The 16,461-nt window shown below is 44.1% G+C and overlaps 1 protein-coding gene across 1 annotated transcript; it reads left to right on the top strand.

Annotated features, from left to right (window-relative positions):
* The first annotated feature begins 13,324 nt into the window (after positions 1-13,324).
* Positions 13,325-15,668, top strand: CKS2 (CDC28 protein kinase regulatory subunit 2). The gene is made up of 3 exons (XM_010399964.4): positions 13,325-13,483; positions 14,262-14,389; positions 15,221-15,668. The coding sequence occupies exons 1-3, from the start codon at positions 13,425-13,427 to the stop codon at positions 15,271-15,273; spliced, it is 240 nt and encodes a 79-aa protein (XP_010398266.1). The 5' UTR covers positions 13,325-13,424; the 3' UTR covers positions 15,274-15,668.
* Positions 15,669-16,461: the final 793 nt, after the last annotated feature.

Raw genomic sequence — 16,461 nt, 5'->3', positions numbered from 1 at the left:
CATGAGGGTTCTAGCTCTGTGCTGTACAGCTGGTAGCATGAGTGGGACCAGTGGGTCAGAAGTGGCATTGTTGTGCCAGAAATGCAGGCGATTCCAGCATCACAAAAGGGAGGTTGAGTTGGAAAAATGGCTGGGGGAGAAGGGAAATGGAAATCCCTCTAGCTACCTCTGTAAGGTGGCACAAAGTTCTGGCAGGGTTTGAATTTACAGTAAAAGACAAAAAAGGAGGTATTATAGACATGACAGTTCTAAGATACAGCTGAAAAAGGTTAGTGTCAGGGAAAAGCAAGGACCAACAGCTCCCTAAGGGAAGGAGTGCTGGGACTCCAGTGTGTGACACAGACAGCAGGTTTAGGGTCCTGGGCCAGGCACAGGCATGCCTGCGACACAGAGGGAACTGCAGCTCAGGCCAGACCCAGCTAGAAGCAGTTCCTGCAGGCTAGGCTTGACCCCAGCACATTCTGCCCATGGTGCTGCCTGGGAGCCTCTTCCCACCACTGTCACCAGTGGGAAGGGGTCATCAGCAACTGACTCAGCCACCACAATCAAGTCCACCCAAAGGGAGGCATGTTCCCACGACTCACAGACCATGATGGAAACACCAGAAAACACCACTGTAGACAAGAATTGTTTCCAAAGTTGCAGTCAGTCCATGCTTTGAACCTCTGATAAAAAGATTATGCCCCAAAATAAAAGTTTTAAAAAATTATTTTCAAAAAAACAGTAGCCCCGAGGCCTAATATTTTGAGCCTGCATGCCTCTCTTACAGTGATGATAGGTTCCTGGGAGAAACACCAAGGTGCAGGAGCTGCACTACCAGACTAAGCCAGCAGAACCTTGCAGTTTGATGTGCTCCAGCATGAAGGAAAGTTCACAACATGCATCTAGTTATCAACAGTGGAATAAGACGTAAAACTACTTGAAAAATATTATGAAACAAAACATGTGTTGACATTCCATTGTTCACTTACATCTTAGTCCAAAATCTGCTGAGATGGCTAAAGACTTTTCACTGATTTCAATCAAGTTCATATGAATAGTTAAGAGGTGGGAAGGGAAAATCCCATTTTTAGCACATCTGCAAGATGGCAAAACAGGATCTGACTCAGTATCCATGACAACACCACTAATATGCCACTAAAAACACAAAACGGCATTAAGTTTTAATACCACTAAAGCAAGATGAATCAGTTTGCCTGTGTTTCTCTTCTATGAATTTGCTGAACTTTTTTTTTTTTTTTTTTTAAGGTAAGCCTGTAAATGCATGCAAGTAATGATCTACAACTCAAGTATGGCCAAGGAAGACTTCAATCAAGGATATTCTTAGGAAAACTAATAGTTTAGGGCAGAGGCAATCCCTTTCATAACAGAAAGGGATACTGCTGTAAAAACAGGAGAACATTTCAAACTGAGCATATTTCCAATATATGCCATTTCTAGAGGTGAAGTTATCTGAGGAAGGCTCATATCAGATTTGTAAGATAGCCCCATGAACAAATGTCCTGAATGAAATGCAGAGGTTAAGTTGATGTACATTTTTAGTCTGAGAAGGAGTGAAGACAGATTCTGACAAAATGTATTTCCAGGTAGAATCTTCTTCCCATCTACGTTGTAACTGTTAAATTATTTTCTGTATAGATACTGCATGATAATGCACAATGGAAGTTTAACTGATGGATGTTTTTCTTTACATGATTGACTAAAAAGCGGATGGAAGGAAGTGCTGAGCACTAAGAAACTAAAAATATGTATACTTAATTGTGAACTATAAGAAAGGTTTACCTGCCAAGACAAAATCAAAATTTTGTGTACCCCCTGCAATAGATGACTTTTCAATATCTAAAATAAAGAAAGAGGGGAATCACCAGGAACTCTTGAAGTAGAGACATATAAGCAGGGAAATAAACAGAAAATAAAAATATAGAATTAGCTTGCAAAATGCAGGATCCAAAATCGTGGGGAAGAATTCAAATAGCTACTCAGTGCAAGGCAAATATTTTGAAATAGGCCAAGCTGAAAGTGACCATTGGAGAACAACAAATTACATGAGTTTCCTTAAAGCAAAGCAACAGACTGACTGAAGTTCTGGGATAATAATTCTTACAGGAACAGAAAGAATGAGATAACCACAAATGACTGACAAAATCACTTTAGGAACAATGTATCTCATACAGCACATGTTTATCCCACAGAAAACTGGTAAGTACTGCTGTGAACTTAAGGAAGATGCTCATAATAAATATAAACCATTTAGCTCATTCATTGGATCAGGGATAGGACTACATATGCAAGAAAGATACTTAAAATCCAAAAAGACAAAGGAAAGATTCAGGCTGGGGAAAATACAAAAATATGAGTTTATGTAAGCAGAATTAACTGTTCCCAAAGTTTCTGAAAATTAAGTTTTGTTTAATGCCAATAAAATAAAGGATTGATTCGAAATGCCAGGAAAAACTGACACTAATTAAATGTGTTGCATTTTATCCCAGTTCTACCAGTGGTCCAAAAAGATCACAGCCCTGGGCCTGACTCATCACTGAAGCTTTCGTGCCACACACAGAATGGAGAAGGGAAGGGAAAATCTGTCACTTGTGTAGGTGGCTCCACAAAATGGGGAAACCCTGCTGTCTGACAGGAAGACATTTTACATTTTTTATGGTAATGGAGTGGGAACTCTGGTCCTTTATGTTCATTTTATGATATTTAGATCCTCCTGCCTTCCAAACCTTTGTAAATGTTCCCACATTGTGACACAGGTAATAAGCACAAGAATTGCTATTCTTTGAGATGAAAATGTAGGTGTTCCCTGCCCATTATCTTCAAAAATTCTGTTATCATCCAGTCTTCTTCAAATGGGAGTACACCAATTAATACTGCCTTAACCAAAACCCGCAAGTACTGGCTTTGAAAGAGAAGCTTGTCATTTACCATGAGATCAGTGAGCCCTCCAGTGGCTATTCTAAACCTTTAATTGTAACAATAACAGTAAGAAAAAATATTTGTATGTATGTGGATTATTCAGATTACACTTGATTTCATTTGTATTCTGTCATCTTCTATTACTTTAACCTAACAACACTTTAGGCGACCTTTATAATACTTGCAAACAGATGTATTTTCAGCTCACAAACACTTTCACTCCTGTGCATGTACAAAATTTTTAAGTGATAGATGTTAAACATTTCAGTAACTTCACAAAAGTCAATGAGCAATATTTATGTAAGGGGAGGGAATACTGATGCATTGGGTTAAAATCAAAATCTTAGCCTATAATTCTGTAGGATATAAACCATATCTCTTGAAACTACAAACATCTGGGACAATGAACAAATATTCACAGGCCTTTTCAATGTAAAACCCAGCACATGGCAGATTTAACATAAATAAAAAATGCCTCTTCTCATAAAGGAACTTGTTCAGCCATGGAACTCCTTGCAACAAGATCCTGTGGAGAGAAGGTATTTGGCCCAAAGACGACCTGAAAATTCATGAAGCAAAAATCCATATGGGCAAAGAAATCCCTCATCAGAATCTAGTCTAAGATGGGAATGTGTCATCACATACTTTTCTGACTCTTACACTCTTCCATTACAGAAGGTAACCACTACACAAAGCTGCTTGGCTAAAAGGATCTTTCCTCAGTTCAAACACTGACATATTAAAGTTTAAGTAAAACCTTACTCGAAGTATTTAAACACTGTATGAAAAATATCCAGTAACTGAAGAACTCTCCACTAAAGTGTTTTTGCCCTTGATCCACTTTAAGACACTGTCATGTTGCACAGCTTCCAGGAAAAATCGGAGCAGGACTGTGTCTCATTTGACAGAATCTTCTTCTGCTTGACTCTCCAGTTATTATACAGTATCATCCTGAATTTGTTATATGAGCATTGGTTGCTATGGAAATCATCTGCTAAATTCTGCATTATTGATTTTGTTTAACATGGGAGTTGAATCATAAGAACCATTATGGTTGGCAAAGACCTTCAAGATCATTGAGTCCGACGTTTGACAGAAGTTGATGTTGTCAACTAAACCACAGAACTAAGTGCCATGTCCAGTTGTTTCTCAAACAGCTCCAGGTTTGGTGACTTCACCACCTCCCTGGGCAGCCCATTCCAATGGCTTGACAACCCTTTCCATGAAGAAATTCTTCCTGGTGTCCAACCTGAACCTCACCTAGCACAGTTTGAGCCTAGGTTCTCTTGTCCTGTCACTGGTTGCCTGGGAGAAGAGGCTGACCCCCACCTGGCTACACCCCCCTGTGAGGCAGTTCTAGAGAAGGATAAGGCCTCCCCTGAGCCTCCAGGCTAAACAATTTCAGCTCCCTCAGTGGCTCCTCACAGGACTTGTGCTCCAGACCCTTCACCAGCTCTCCCCTGAACACGTTCCAGCACCACAGTGTCTTTCTTGTTGTGAGAGGCCCAGAATTGGACACACAATTCAAGGTGTGGCCTCACCAGTGCCAAGTTCAGGGGGCCATCCCTGCCCTGGTCCTGCTGGCCACACTACTGCTGATCCAGGCCAGGATGCCATTGGCCTTCTTGGCCACCTGGGCACAGCTGGCTCCTGTTCAGCCACTGTCAAACATCACCCCCACATCCTTTTCCAGCCATTCTGCCCCCAGCCAGTAGTACTGCCTGGAGTTCAGACACAAGGACCCATCACTTCACCTTGTTGAACCTCATGGAATTGGCCTCTGCTCATCAATCTAGCCTTGTCCAGATCCCTCTGCAGAGCCTTCCTACCCTCCAGAGGATCAACACTCCTGCCCACTTTGGTGTCACCGACAAACTTACTGCGGGTGCATTCAATCCCCTCATCCAGACCATTGATAAAGATGTAAACAGGAGTGGCACCAACACTGAGGCCTGGGGAACCCCACTACTCACAGGCCACCAACTGGGTGTAACTCCATTCGCCACCACTCTCTGGGTCCGGTCTTTGCTTTAACTCAGCGAAGAGAGCGCCTGTCCAAGCCATGGGCTGCCAGCTTCTCCAGGAGAATGCTCTGGGAGACAGTATCAAAGCCTTTGCTGAAGTCTAGGTAGTCCAGATAGCATCCACACTATTTCCCTCCTCCACTGGGCAGGCCATCTAGTCATAAAAGGAGATGAGTTTGGTCAAGCAGGACCTCCCTTTCTTAAACCCACACTGGGTAGGCCCAATCCCCTGGTTGTTCTGTATGTGCTGTGTGATGGCACTCAAGATAATCCGTTTCATAACCTTCCCAGGCCTGTATTTCCTGGCTCCTCCTTCCAACCCTTCCTGTAGATGGACATCACACTGGCCAACCTCCAGTTGTCTGGGGCCCCCCTGGTTAACCAGGGCTGATGATAAATGATGGAGAGTGGCTTGGTGAGCTCTTCCTCCACTCCCTCAGTACACCTTGGTGAATCCCATCCAGTCCCATACACTTGTGATTGTCCAAGTGGCACAGCAGGTCATTAACTACTTCCTCCTGGATTGCAGGGGTCTATCCTGCTCTCCATCCCTGTCTACCAGGGCTGGCTGCCCTGAGGATAACTGGACCTTCTGTTAATAACTGAGGCAAAATTGCCATCAAGCAACTCAGCCTTTTCCTCTTCCTTGGTGACAATTTTTCCCCCCAAATCCAATAAATGATGAAGATTTTCCTTGGGTCTCTTTTAAGTTGTTAATGTATTTATTTTAAAAGTTTTTATTATCTTTCAAAGGCCAGAATGAGTTCTAGCTGAGCTCTTGCCTTTCTAATCTTCTCTCTACATGACCTAACAACACTGTTGTACTTTGCCTGAGTTGCCTGCCCCATCTTCCAAAGGTCATAAAATCTCTTTTATTCCATGAGTTCCAGTAGAAGTTTCTTCTTCAGTCAGGCTGGTCTTCTTCCCTGCCAGCTCACCTTTTAGGAAATAGGGAGAACCTGCTCCTGTGCCTTTTAAGATTTCCTTCTTAAAGCAGATCCAGACTTCCTGGAACCCTTTGTTACTAAGCACTGTTTCCCAAGTGACTGACTGAACCAGTGTCCTCAACAGGCCAAAGTCTGCCCTCAGGAAGTTCAAAGCAGAGGTTCTGTTGATCCCCTTACTTTTTTCACCAAGAATAGAGAAACTCCATCATTCCATGGTCAATGTGCCCAAGATGGCCTCTGACCACCACTTCTCCCACAGCCTTTCTCTGTTTGTAAACAGCAGGTCTGGAAGGGCATGCCCTGGTAGGTTCCCTTACCAGCTGTGTCAGAAGTTACCTTCCACACTCTCCAGGAACCTCCTAGACTGTCTCCTCTCCACTGTGCTGTGCTTCCAGCAGACACTTGGCAAGTTAAAATCTCCCACAAGAACAAGGGCTAGAGGTCATGAAACATCCACTGATAGAATATTTCACTTCATCCTGGTTGGGTGGTCTGTAACAGATTCCCAGCAGGCTCTCTGCCTTGCTGGCCATCCCTCTGATCGTCACCACAGGCACTCAGCCTCATCCCCACTGTCCCTGAGCTCTGTACAGCGGAAACCCTCCCCAATGCACAGAGCCACCCCACGGCCTCTCCTTCCTTGCCTATCTCTTCTGAAGAGCTTGTAGCCATCCACTGCAGCACCCCAGTCATCCCACCACATTTCTATGATGATAACTACGTCACAGCTTCCTGCTGCCAATGGCTTTCATTGTTTGTTACCCATGCTGGGTGAATTGGTGCACTTCAGCTGGGCTGTCAATGTCAGACACAACAGTGGCATGTCACCCCAGGCTCGTAAGTGTCACTTTTTAGATCTAAGCTGTAGTCTTTTGAGTAGGTTCTGATCACTACTTCCACAACAAAATTCATAAAAACAGAATGAGAGAATTCAATCTCAATGAAATGACACAGATCAACAATAGCATCCAAGCTCTGCAAGGATCTGAGTGGATCACAAACATTCTGTATTTCTATACTCATCCGCAAGCTGGGCTCTTTTATGACTTGGGAATAATTTATTTAAGAATCTATTCAAGGACACCTTCAAAATGAAATTCTTCAACCAGCATAGGTAGTGCAAGGAGCATGCATCATAACTGGCTCTATTTGTCAAGTGAGTTTATCCTCTCTCAGAGGGCAATCCTCAGTGATTCAACTGGATTATTTTCAACACTTACATTGTTTTATTCACAGTCAGCTAGACCATCAAAACATAGCATCATTTTTTAGTCTCTCTACAATTTTGTGCGAACTGAAACAAAACAAAAAGAATCTGTCTTCTGCTTTTACTAAGGGGATGTTAATTAGCACACAAATAACACTTATGATAAAGTCCGTCAAATTAAGTAAGGCAGTAAATTCAAATTTAACTATCTAAATTGAGGTAAATTCTGAAGATCAAATCTTCAGAGACAAATACTGTTAATATTACACAAACAAGCAGCCTGAGAGTACTTTGAGGACTACTAGTGTTGTGGAATACTAGGCAAACACCATATGAAGCCAGCAAATGAAATCAACGAATGAAAAATTAACCTGACTGAATATAAGAACTATGTGAGGCTGGTTTTCTATTGACTCATGATTTGTGGCTTTACGCCTCAGAAAGCATGTGCACCAAACGCTAAAGCATTTATGCAAAGCTTTTTTCCCCATGCAGATTCTCTGTCCAATAAAATGCAAGTTTAACTGTAACATCATCCCCCATCAGAGTTCTTCTGCTCTATTTGTCTGCCTATTATCATGAAACCTGCAAAAATTTACCAGCATTTGTCTTAAGTTTGACCAAACAAGCCAACAGGTTCAAAAGCTAGTTGAGGATCAAAACTCATGAAAAGTACAATTGTGTAAGCCTTGCTTCCATAAGAAACAATGAAAATATAAAACCGCAGATAACAGTTCATCAATATGTGCTATGAATGTGATTCACATTCAAATTACTCAAAAGTCATTAACTGTGTATATGATTATGACTCATGAAGACAGTACAAAAGGTTCCTTGACTCTGATCTTGCTGTTCTATTCAGAAAAATACATTCAAGAATCTGACATTAGTGTTTTATAAGGACATGTTTGAAAACTGAAGCACAGTAAAAGTACATATAACTTATTTTTTTTAAATGTCTCACAGAACTGAACAGGAAAAGCTGCAGAGAATTTTAATCAGAGACTGCTATGCACAACATGGGAAATTTTGCATCTCCCCCTTCTGACAAAAAACACAGAAAATGTTTTCATGTACTATAACTTACATCCTGAACTCTGCATATGCCATAGTTAAGGTGCACATAGGCCCTTCATTGTAACACTTTTATTTATCATAGCCTACACATCTCTGGATGCCCTTAGTCACAAGCAAACAGCTTACATCGAGGATTTAAATCTGCTCCTGTCTAGATACACAAAATTATCCCCCACAATAATGTTCATAGTCCATCTTTAGTTCTAAAGAGCCTCTGTGCTGACTACAGTCATGCTGTTCTCATACAGAGTGCAGAATACTAGTGCTCAATTTTATACATGCCTGTGTTACAGCTACAGGAGACAGAGAGGGCAGCTCAAGAATATTCTCTTCGTGTTCTGCCATTTTATCTTGTGTTTCAACAGCAACTTAATGACAGCTGCTGCCCTAATCAGACAGGAGCTTACATTCCAGTTGAGCAGCTTGCTCACATTTCTCCTAACACACCTATACCCCTAAGGCTATGTGGAATATTTTTTAGTCTGTGCTATGGCAAACTTCTTTGATAAATGCTTTAATACGTGCCTTCAACATGCCGAAGCAAAAGTGTATGATAAAGCTTTTCTCTCCCATAAATATGGGTATTTGTGGTTTCATTCAATTCTGACCTGGTTCAGAAGCTTTGGAGTGAGGATTCAATTCATCTCTTGATAACCTTAATCTTAATTCTTAAAACTAACTTCTCTGAATTTAAAAAAATATAACAATTAAAATTAAAACGTCATCCTAGAGCACTGGAGAGAAAAAATTACTTTTGTTCTACACTCAGTGTTTGCAAAAGTTACAGTAGGAAAGCATAACTAACACAACCATAGAAAGCAGGCCTCAAAGAAACCACTGATCGGAGACAGGATCAGCTTGACCTAAAACATTACTGCAGAAAGCATTTTTTTCTGAAATGTTCTAAGACATTTAAATTACGTACTGGTAAAAAATGTTTCCTAAGGTCTAGCACAAAGCTGCCCTGACAAAGTTCAAGCATTTTTGTTCTCTCCACACTGTGTACAGAACAGTTTATTCCCTTCTTTGCAATGTGACTGACACAGCCTTTGTGTGTAACAGTATCCTGAAGACAATGATGACGAGCCCTGTTTCACACAGTACCACACAGTGTGGCTGAGGCTGGACCTCTGGAGGGAGGTCATGTGGTCTGACAGCCCTGCTCAAGCAGGGTCACCTACAGCCCATTGCCCAGAATCACATCCAGACGGCTTTGGAAGGTCTCCAAAGCTGGAGACTACAGCAGCTCTCTGCCAGTGCCCCATCTGCCTCACAGTAAAGAAGGCTTCCTGATGTTCATGAGGAATATCCCATGTTTCAGTTTGTGCCCACTGCCTCTGGTCCTTTCACTGGGCAGCACTGCAATGAGCCTGGTTCTGTTCTTCTTTGCACCCTGCCTTCAGGTTTTCACACACAGGTTCTCACCTTTGTAGCCCTTCATTGAACTCTCCCTAGCAGCTCCATCTTTCTCTTGCACTAGGGAGCCTAAAGCTGGGCTCCAGCAGAGGCCTCGCTTGTGCTGTATGGAGGGGCAGGATCACCTCCCCCAACCTGCTGGCAACAGTCATCCTACTGCAACCCTGGGCACTGCTAGACATCCTTGCTGCAAGGACACAGTGCTGGCTCACATTCAGCTTGGTGTTCATCAGCATTCCCAAGTCCTTTTCTGGAAAACACATCTCCAGCTGGAGGGTTCCCACCATGTACTGGTGCCTGTGGTTGTTCCCCGCCCCGGTGCAGGACTTTGCTCTTCCACTTGTTCCCCTTGTTGTTCCCCTCATTCTCCTCAACTTCATGAAAGTCCTCTCAGCCTATTTCTGCAGTTCCTTGACCTGGCAGCACAAGCCTGCAGTTTCTCAGTTACTCCTCCCAGCTAGGTGTCACCTGCGAACTTGCTGGGAGTACACTCTGCCCCACTGTGCAAGTCATTAATGAGGATGTTGAAAAGGCTCAGGCCCAGTTTTGACCCCTGGAACACACACCTACTTACTGGTCTCTTGTGTCATATGTCACCATACTCTGGGCCCAGCCATTCACCTGAGGTCATTGTCTGCACAGCCAGTCTATACATCAACTGCTTCTCTTTGAAGGTATTACCCACAGTCAAAAGCCTTACTGAAGTCTACAAAAACAATGACTGCTGTCTCCCAGGCTCTTTAACAAGTTGGTCAAGAGCATGATATTGCCTTGCTGAATGCATACTTACTCCTGATGCCTTCTCATTGTTCATCTGGAAATGATTCTCAAGCTTAACTATTCAACAGGTTTAACCATTTAGCAAGCTCACTGTTTTTTTCCAGTAATTTTACAAATTATATCCCTAACACTACTATTCTCATTTTAGGAAAAGGATAGCAAATTAATAGTAGAACTTAGCAAGTTCCTGGTACTGTTGCATTATTTATAATCCTCCAGAGTTTTAGAGTCCTGTCTGGAAAAAGAACTGATGAAAGCAGAAGCTGAAATGACACTCCAGTATTAAATAAGTAACCCTCTGTTACTAAAACCAATATGTTCATTTTTTAGCTCCACCAGGTGCCTGACAAACACACTTGGTCAGTCCTGAGGAACAGGGATTTTCAAATTAATCAGGAGGGATCTCAAATATGATTGCATAGATATCTAAGAATCGTTTTGATCCTCTTCAAAATTATTATTAGGTATGAGTACTTGCAACAGAAGGAAAAGTTGCTTTAAAGGGACTCCAGGTTTTCACTTCTGAATGAGCTCAATGAGAAAGGCTTACACATAGCCTTACATAAAGGTCAATTTTCTCTCATGTTCAATATGCATGAGATAAGCAGAAAGCTTATAAAGAAAACAGGGAGATGAAATGTCTTTCATCCAGTAGAACCCATCATGGTGGTTTAATCTTTTTTCCCCATTACTACACAATGACATTCCTAACAGAAATCATTGTGTATGTTCTGCCTCAAGTATTTAAAAATAACAGTTGTGCTGCCTGAAATAAGGCTAAAAAACTCCAAACCTCTCTGTTTTGAATAATCCAACCAAAACTTTAGAAAACTTTCAGGTGGTTTGTACTTTTACAATTATACTGGAATATATATTCCTTTGTTACATTGATGCCATGAAGATTTTTGCCTTTTCTTTTATGCCCCTGTTATATCTTTTTTCAATTTCTGTATTCTTAGTGCTTTTTGCCTACATTCTTGGACTTGTTTGTTCAGCTAGGAGACTAAACATTTTAGAAGTTTCGTAGTTATGGATCAGTGTGCCCCAGACCCCAAGGTCCTCTCCAGAACACATTCTGTAAACTAAGATAGAACCATCCATGGGAAGATTCCTTAGGGAGGGGGGCTCATTCAAGCCACTCATTGGGGAATTTTTTGATAGATATGCTAATTAGTAAGACCTATAATGTTATACCAGATCTTTTCGGGGGGGCATTGTGGTGTGCACTGAGGTGCCTTCGACCTGGACATGGTGCACCTAAAGATCCTTAAAATAAATACCAAGCTAAAATCCCTTTTTCCCTTCTAACCATGTTTCACTCTTAAGACCAGGAAAAAGCATCAACATGAGTTTCACACATTTAACTGTATCAGTTCAAAAACACTGACTTCATTTTGCCTGTAAATGACCTGTGCCCAACAAGCTCTAATATGCAGTCCAATTAAGAGAAAAATATTACTGCTAGATTACGATAAGCACTCCCTTTAATGATTATACGGTGTGAAACTGGCTTAAACTTTATTGTTTAAGAGAAGCTGCAGTGCCAAGCAGAAACAATGCTGCTAAAAAAATCATCCCTATTACCCACGCATGTGTATCTGCAGTCATGCATCACATGGCTTTGGTTGTTTTTTTCCTCTATCAGAACTGTTTTTAGACACATGCATTACATAACCCCGGGCAGTACCCACGTTTCTGGCAGCACGATGGAAGCAGAAACTTCTTGAAAGACTTATCTCCTTTTTCTGCAGAGGCCCAGCAGGGAGAGGAGAGAGCAGCACACCACAGGGAGGGGGCATGGACCCTGAGGGGAAATTTAGGTTTGACGTTAAGGAACTCTTTACTGCGAGGGCGTGAAGCACTGAACAGGCTGCTCGGGGGAGGCTGTGCATGCCCCATCTCGGGGCGTGTTCAGGGCCAGGTTGGATGGGGCTGAGCAACCTGGTCTGGTGCAAGGTATCCCTGTCCATGGTGGGTGGTTGGAACTACATAATCTTTAAGGCCCCTTCCAACTCCTCACCACTCTATGGCTCTATGATTCTATGAAAGCAACCGTAAGATTGCTCTTTCTGGCCACGTTCCCACCGCCCTTATCTCATCCAGCAGGGCAGAAACAGCACGCGTATCTGGGGAGCTGCAACGCCTCTTAGACCCTAGCGGCCTGCTACGCACGTATTCCCAGGGATGCGTTTGATGGTTTGTTTCGCTGGGTAAGGATGTTTGCAAACTGAAATCCTGTCTGGAGTTCCCACCCTGCTCTGGGTACATCTGCACCCCGCGTTTTATCTGTTTTCACCCTGAGCAAGTACGACCGACACTGCGGCCAACTCCCGATAGCTGCAGCCAGGGCACCATGGGCTTACAGCAGCTACCCGGCAGGCCGGGGCCAGCGTACTTTTAATGTGAACGCGACGCTTTGTTAAGAGGACGAGGCGTCTCTCGCTCGCTACCCTGAAAGAAGCAGGCCCCCCGGACACCGGGGACCAAGCCGAGCCGGGCCCCGCCAAGTGGTGCAGGGCAGGGCAAAGCAAAGTACGGCAAGGCCGGACTGGGCTGGGCCAGGCCGAGTCAGGCACCGCAAAGCAGTGGCGGTGAGCGCCGGAGCGAGCTACGCATGCGCGGGCCGGGCGCACCCTGCCCGGCCCGGCCGTCCCGCCGTCCGCTCGAGAAACCGCTGGAAGGGCCCCCGCCCGCCCCGGCCGCCGCTGGCCAATCACGGCGCGTCCGCGCCTCTTCCCCCACCCGCCCCGGCCCCCCCTCGTGCCGGCGCCGCCGCTCTGCCCGACCGCCACCGCCCGTTACGTAACGCTGCCCGCCCGCCGCGGCTGCCGGGGATTGGTTGGGAGCGGCGAGCGCGCGAGTCACGCGGCGGCGGGCTCGGGTGGGGCGCGGCGGCGCGGCACGCGATTGGCCGGCCCCAGCGAGAGCCAATGGGAGCCGAGCCGCTGGATTCAAACGTTGAGGGGCGCGGAAGGGGGCAGTTAGTGCGCGAGGTGTTCGTGAGGCGGTCACCAGAGGGCTGTGCTGCTGCTCCAGCCTGTGCTGCTGCCCGCCATGGCCCACAAGCAGATCTACTATTCTGATAAGTACTTTGACGAGCAGTACGAGTACCGGTAAGAGGCTGCGGGAGAGTGCAGGAGGGCTAGCTGAATGGATTGGGAAGAGCCACTCCCTAGGAGGGCGGCTCAGGCAGGCGCCTTGGCCGAGCTGTGCGGACTGTTCTCAGGGAATGAGGGCTCCGCCGGGAGAATGGAGCCAGCGAGGGCGCAAGGCCAGGGGGGAGGGGCTGTGCCGAGCCTCCCCATGGGGGGTTTCCGCGTGGCTTTGAACTGGCTGGAAGAAGGGGGTGGGTGATCCAATGCTGTTTTCGGCTGGTCCGGACCGCTGGGCAAGCGGCCACAGGGTGATGGCGGAGGGGCGGCACTCGTTCCGCGACTCCAGGGAGGGGATTGTGGCAGAGCCTGGGATGGAGCAGCGTCGGCCCCTGCGGACGAGGGACTGTTGAAGTTTAACTCCCTAGGCTTACTTGAAAGCTGTATTACAACTATTTTAGAAGTCCAAAGTTCCTATTTTTCAAGTAGCTGATATGGCAGCCTGTTGCTAGGAGCGCATGCTTCTCTCACTGTAGCGACATTGAATTTCTTCTAGAAGGCAGATTGGCTTCCAGTATGCAGTTGCTTTACAGCTATAACGTTTAATACTCGTAAATAATTTTAAACTAGATTATGGGACGGGTGTCATAATCAAATTCATGCCAAGACTCTGTACTCTTGTTTTCTTCATAGGGAAACTGAGTATTCATAAGCTGCTTACTGTCTTTCAGTGCAAATCTGTTCTAGTTTTCTAGTGTACATTATGTTGTGTGTGTGTTTAATAATTAAACCTCTCCAGACATGTGATGCTGCCACGAGAACTTTCGAAACAAGTGCCAAAATCTCATCTGATGTCTGAAGAAGAGTGGAGACGACTTGGTGTTCAGCAGAGTCTTGGCTGGGTTCACTATATGATCCATGAGCCAGGTGAGCACATCTGAACAGAATTAGACAAACGAAAAAGTCAAATATCACCTACCTGGTGTTCAGTTGAAGTATGTGATGCATAACTCCTACTGTGGGATCCATTTGGAGTTCACTACTGAATGTTTAGACTCTCTCTCCTTGCTATTTTAGTCCACTGCCAACAAAGGCAATGTAATCTTTATTTTCAACCTTCACATCCTGCTTCCAGACTTGCAAAATGCAAGCCTTGTCCTACATGTGTATTGTTTAACTGTAGAGAAAAAATACCAGACTGGAAAGTGTTCCTGCCTCTGCCCATAGAAACAGGCTTTTTGTGAGTTCTTAAATAACAGGGGTATGCAGTGACTGAATCAAAGTTAATGTAGCAGCATATCTTTAAATCATAAAGCTGACACACCTACTTTTACTTTCCATGAGGCATTTAGAATTAAGAAGATCGATAATAATGTAAGCTGGCTGTATTAACCAGAGTGGATTTTGTTGGTGTTTGATATGTACCTAACAGACAGTATCAGCAGTTTGTTAGTCTAAGTTACAGTAGCAGAGGTTATCAAATAGTCTAATGTAAAGAGACATTATAAAATACTCTGTATTTCCCCAGTACTTCCCTTCTACAGAAGTTTATGATACTGCCAGCATTGAGTATAAAAATGAAAGCTTGACTGTTGCAAGGGTACTGCCGACTTGGTCTGTTAATATTGCATGTGAGGCCATATTTGGGCTTACTAATTATTTATTTGAAAGTAAGCTTCAACTATCATTCTAAATAAAAGAAATCCCTTTAATCAAGACTTGGACAAACTGACACTTTGTTCAACTTTTCTTCTGCAGAACCACATATTCTGCTCTTCAGAAGACCTCTTCCAAAGGATGAGCAGAAATAAGCCATCACCTCTTGAATCTTCTGGAACTATGTATATGTGTGTATATATGTTGGTAGTATTCAGTGAATACTTTGAATTTACAAAACATACATCCAAACCTGTGCATGAGCTGTATTATTCACAGCAACAAAGCTCAGTCAAATGCAATTCCAAGTAGGCTGCTATGATGTTCAAAGAGTGATGACTGTACTGTTAATTGTTAATGTAAGTGCCTCTCTGACTTAAATTGTGTTAATGTTTGTGTTGCTTGCTCTAATTAGCTCATCGCTTGTTAATGTTCTGTAACTTTTGCACTCATATATTCTGCTGTAGTGTAGTATGTTCAAATCCAGTAGTTCAACTGTTTAGAAGTAGGCTTAAGAAATAAACCGGTTTTAATGTTCTATGAAACTTAAGTGTCTGGAGTTGCAATTTATTGGATAAAACAAATATTCATTGTCCAACATTTTTTTAAGAGTACCTACTTCAAAAAAACAAAAATAATTTGGTGAACCTATTCAATGATTACTTGTTATAAACTTAGGGTTGAGTAGTACTCAGTATTTCAAAGAGATATTTTTATGCTCCTTTGTTTTCCAATACCAGTCAATTTTCTATCACAAGGTTTTTACGCTGGGGTTTTAGCCTGCTCTTCCTGTCTTGCATTCAAATTGTCACTGTGGCATCTTGGGACTCTGTAGTTATAGCCATACAACCACTTTTTTTTTTCTTTTTTTAAAGAAGGTGCTTCAGTGTATTGAGTAACAGGTTCATTTCAAAGTTGAATTGCAGTACAGTTGTGCAAAAGTTGGAAGGCCAAACAAAAGCAGGGCTGAAGTGTGTGCTCGCTCTGTGTAATGTGTGCTATCATGGAGGCACACAGAAGTAAGTAACCTCGCACGTTTGGTGAGGAAAAGAACCCTTGTAGTCTTTCCTCCAAAAGCGCCCAAAGATGTCTGTCTCAAGTGCTGATCTGTACCAGGCCCGGTCAGAGCAGAGCTGTCCAAGTCTGCTTTAAGGCATGCTTTTCCCCAGAACGTGACCACCGGAGTCCTGCCTTTATTCCGTGCTTTCGCTCCTGTGGGACAGAAGCGGCCGCACCTGCCGGCAGGGCGGCTCCGACGGGGCCCCAGCCGCTGCCCGGGCTGCTTTCCCCGAGTACGGGCCCTCCCGGCGCGGCGCGAGCGGGCCCTCCGGCCGCGGCCATTC

This window comes from Corvus cornix, chromosome Z (genome assembly GCF_000738735.6).
Source record: "Corvus cornix cornix isolate S_Up_H32 chromosome Z, ASM73873v5, whole genome shotgun sequence".
Taxonomy (NCBI): domain Eukaryota; kingdom Metazoa; phylum Chordata; class Aves; order Passeriformes; family Corvidae; genus Corvus; species Corvus cornix.
The sequence above is the reverse complement of the archived record's forward strand: the minus strand, read 5'-3'. Positions and strand labels throughout refer to the sequence as shown.

Bases quoted from the DNA above. Each gene is read 5' to 3' on its own strand.
- CKS2 (XM_010399964.4), top strand. From the start codon at position 13,425: ATGGCCCACAAGCAGATCTACTATTCTGATAAGTACTTTGACGAGCAG. The intron at 13,484-14,261 runs GTAAGAGGCTGC...AAACCTCTCCAG, and splicing joins GACGAGCAGTACGAGTACCG to ACATGTGATGCTGCCACGAG. The intron at 14,390-15,220 runs GTGAGCACATCT...TTTCTTCTGCAG, and splicing joins CTATATGATCCATGAGCCAG to AACCACATATTCTGCTCTTC.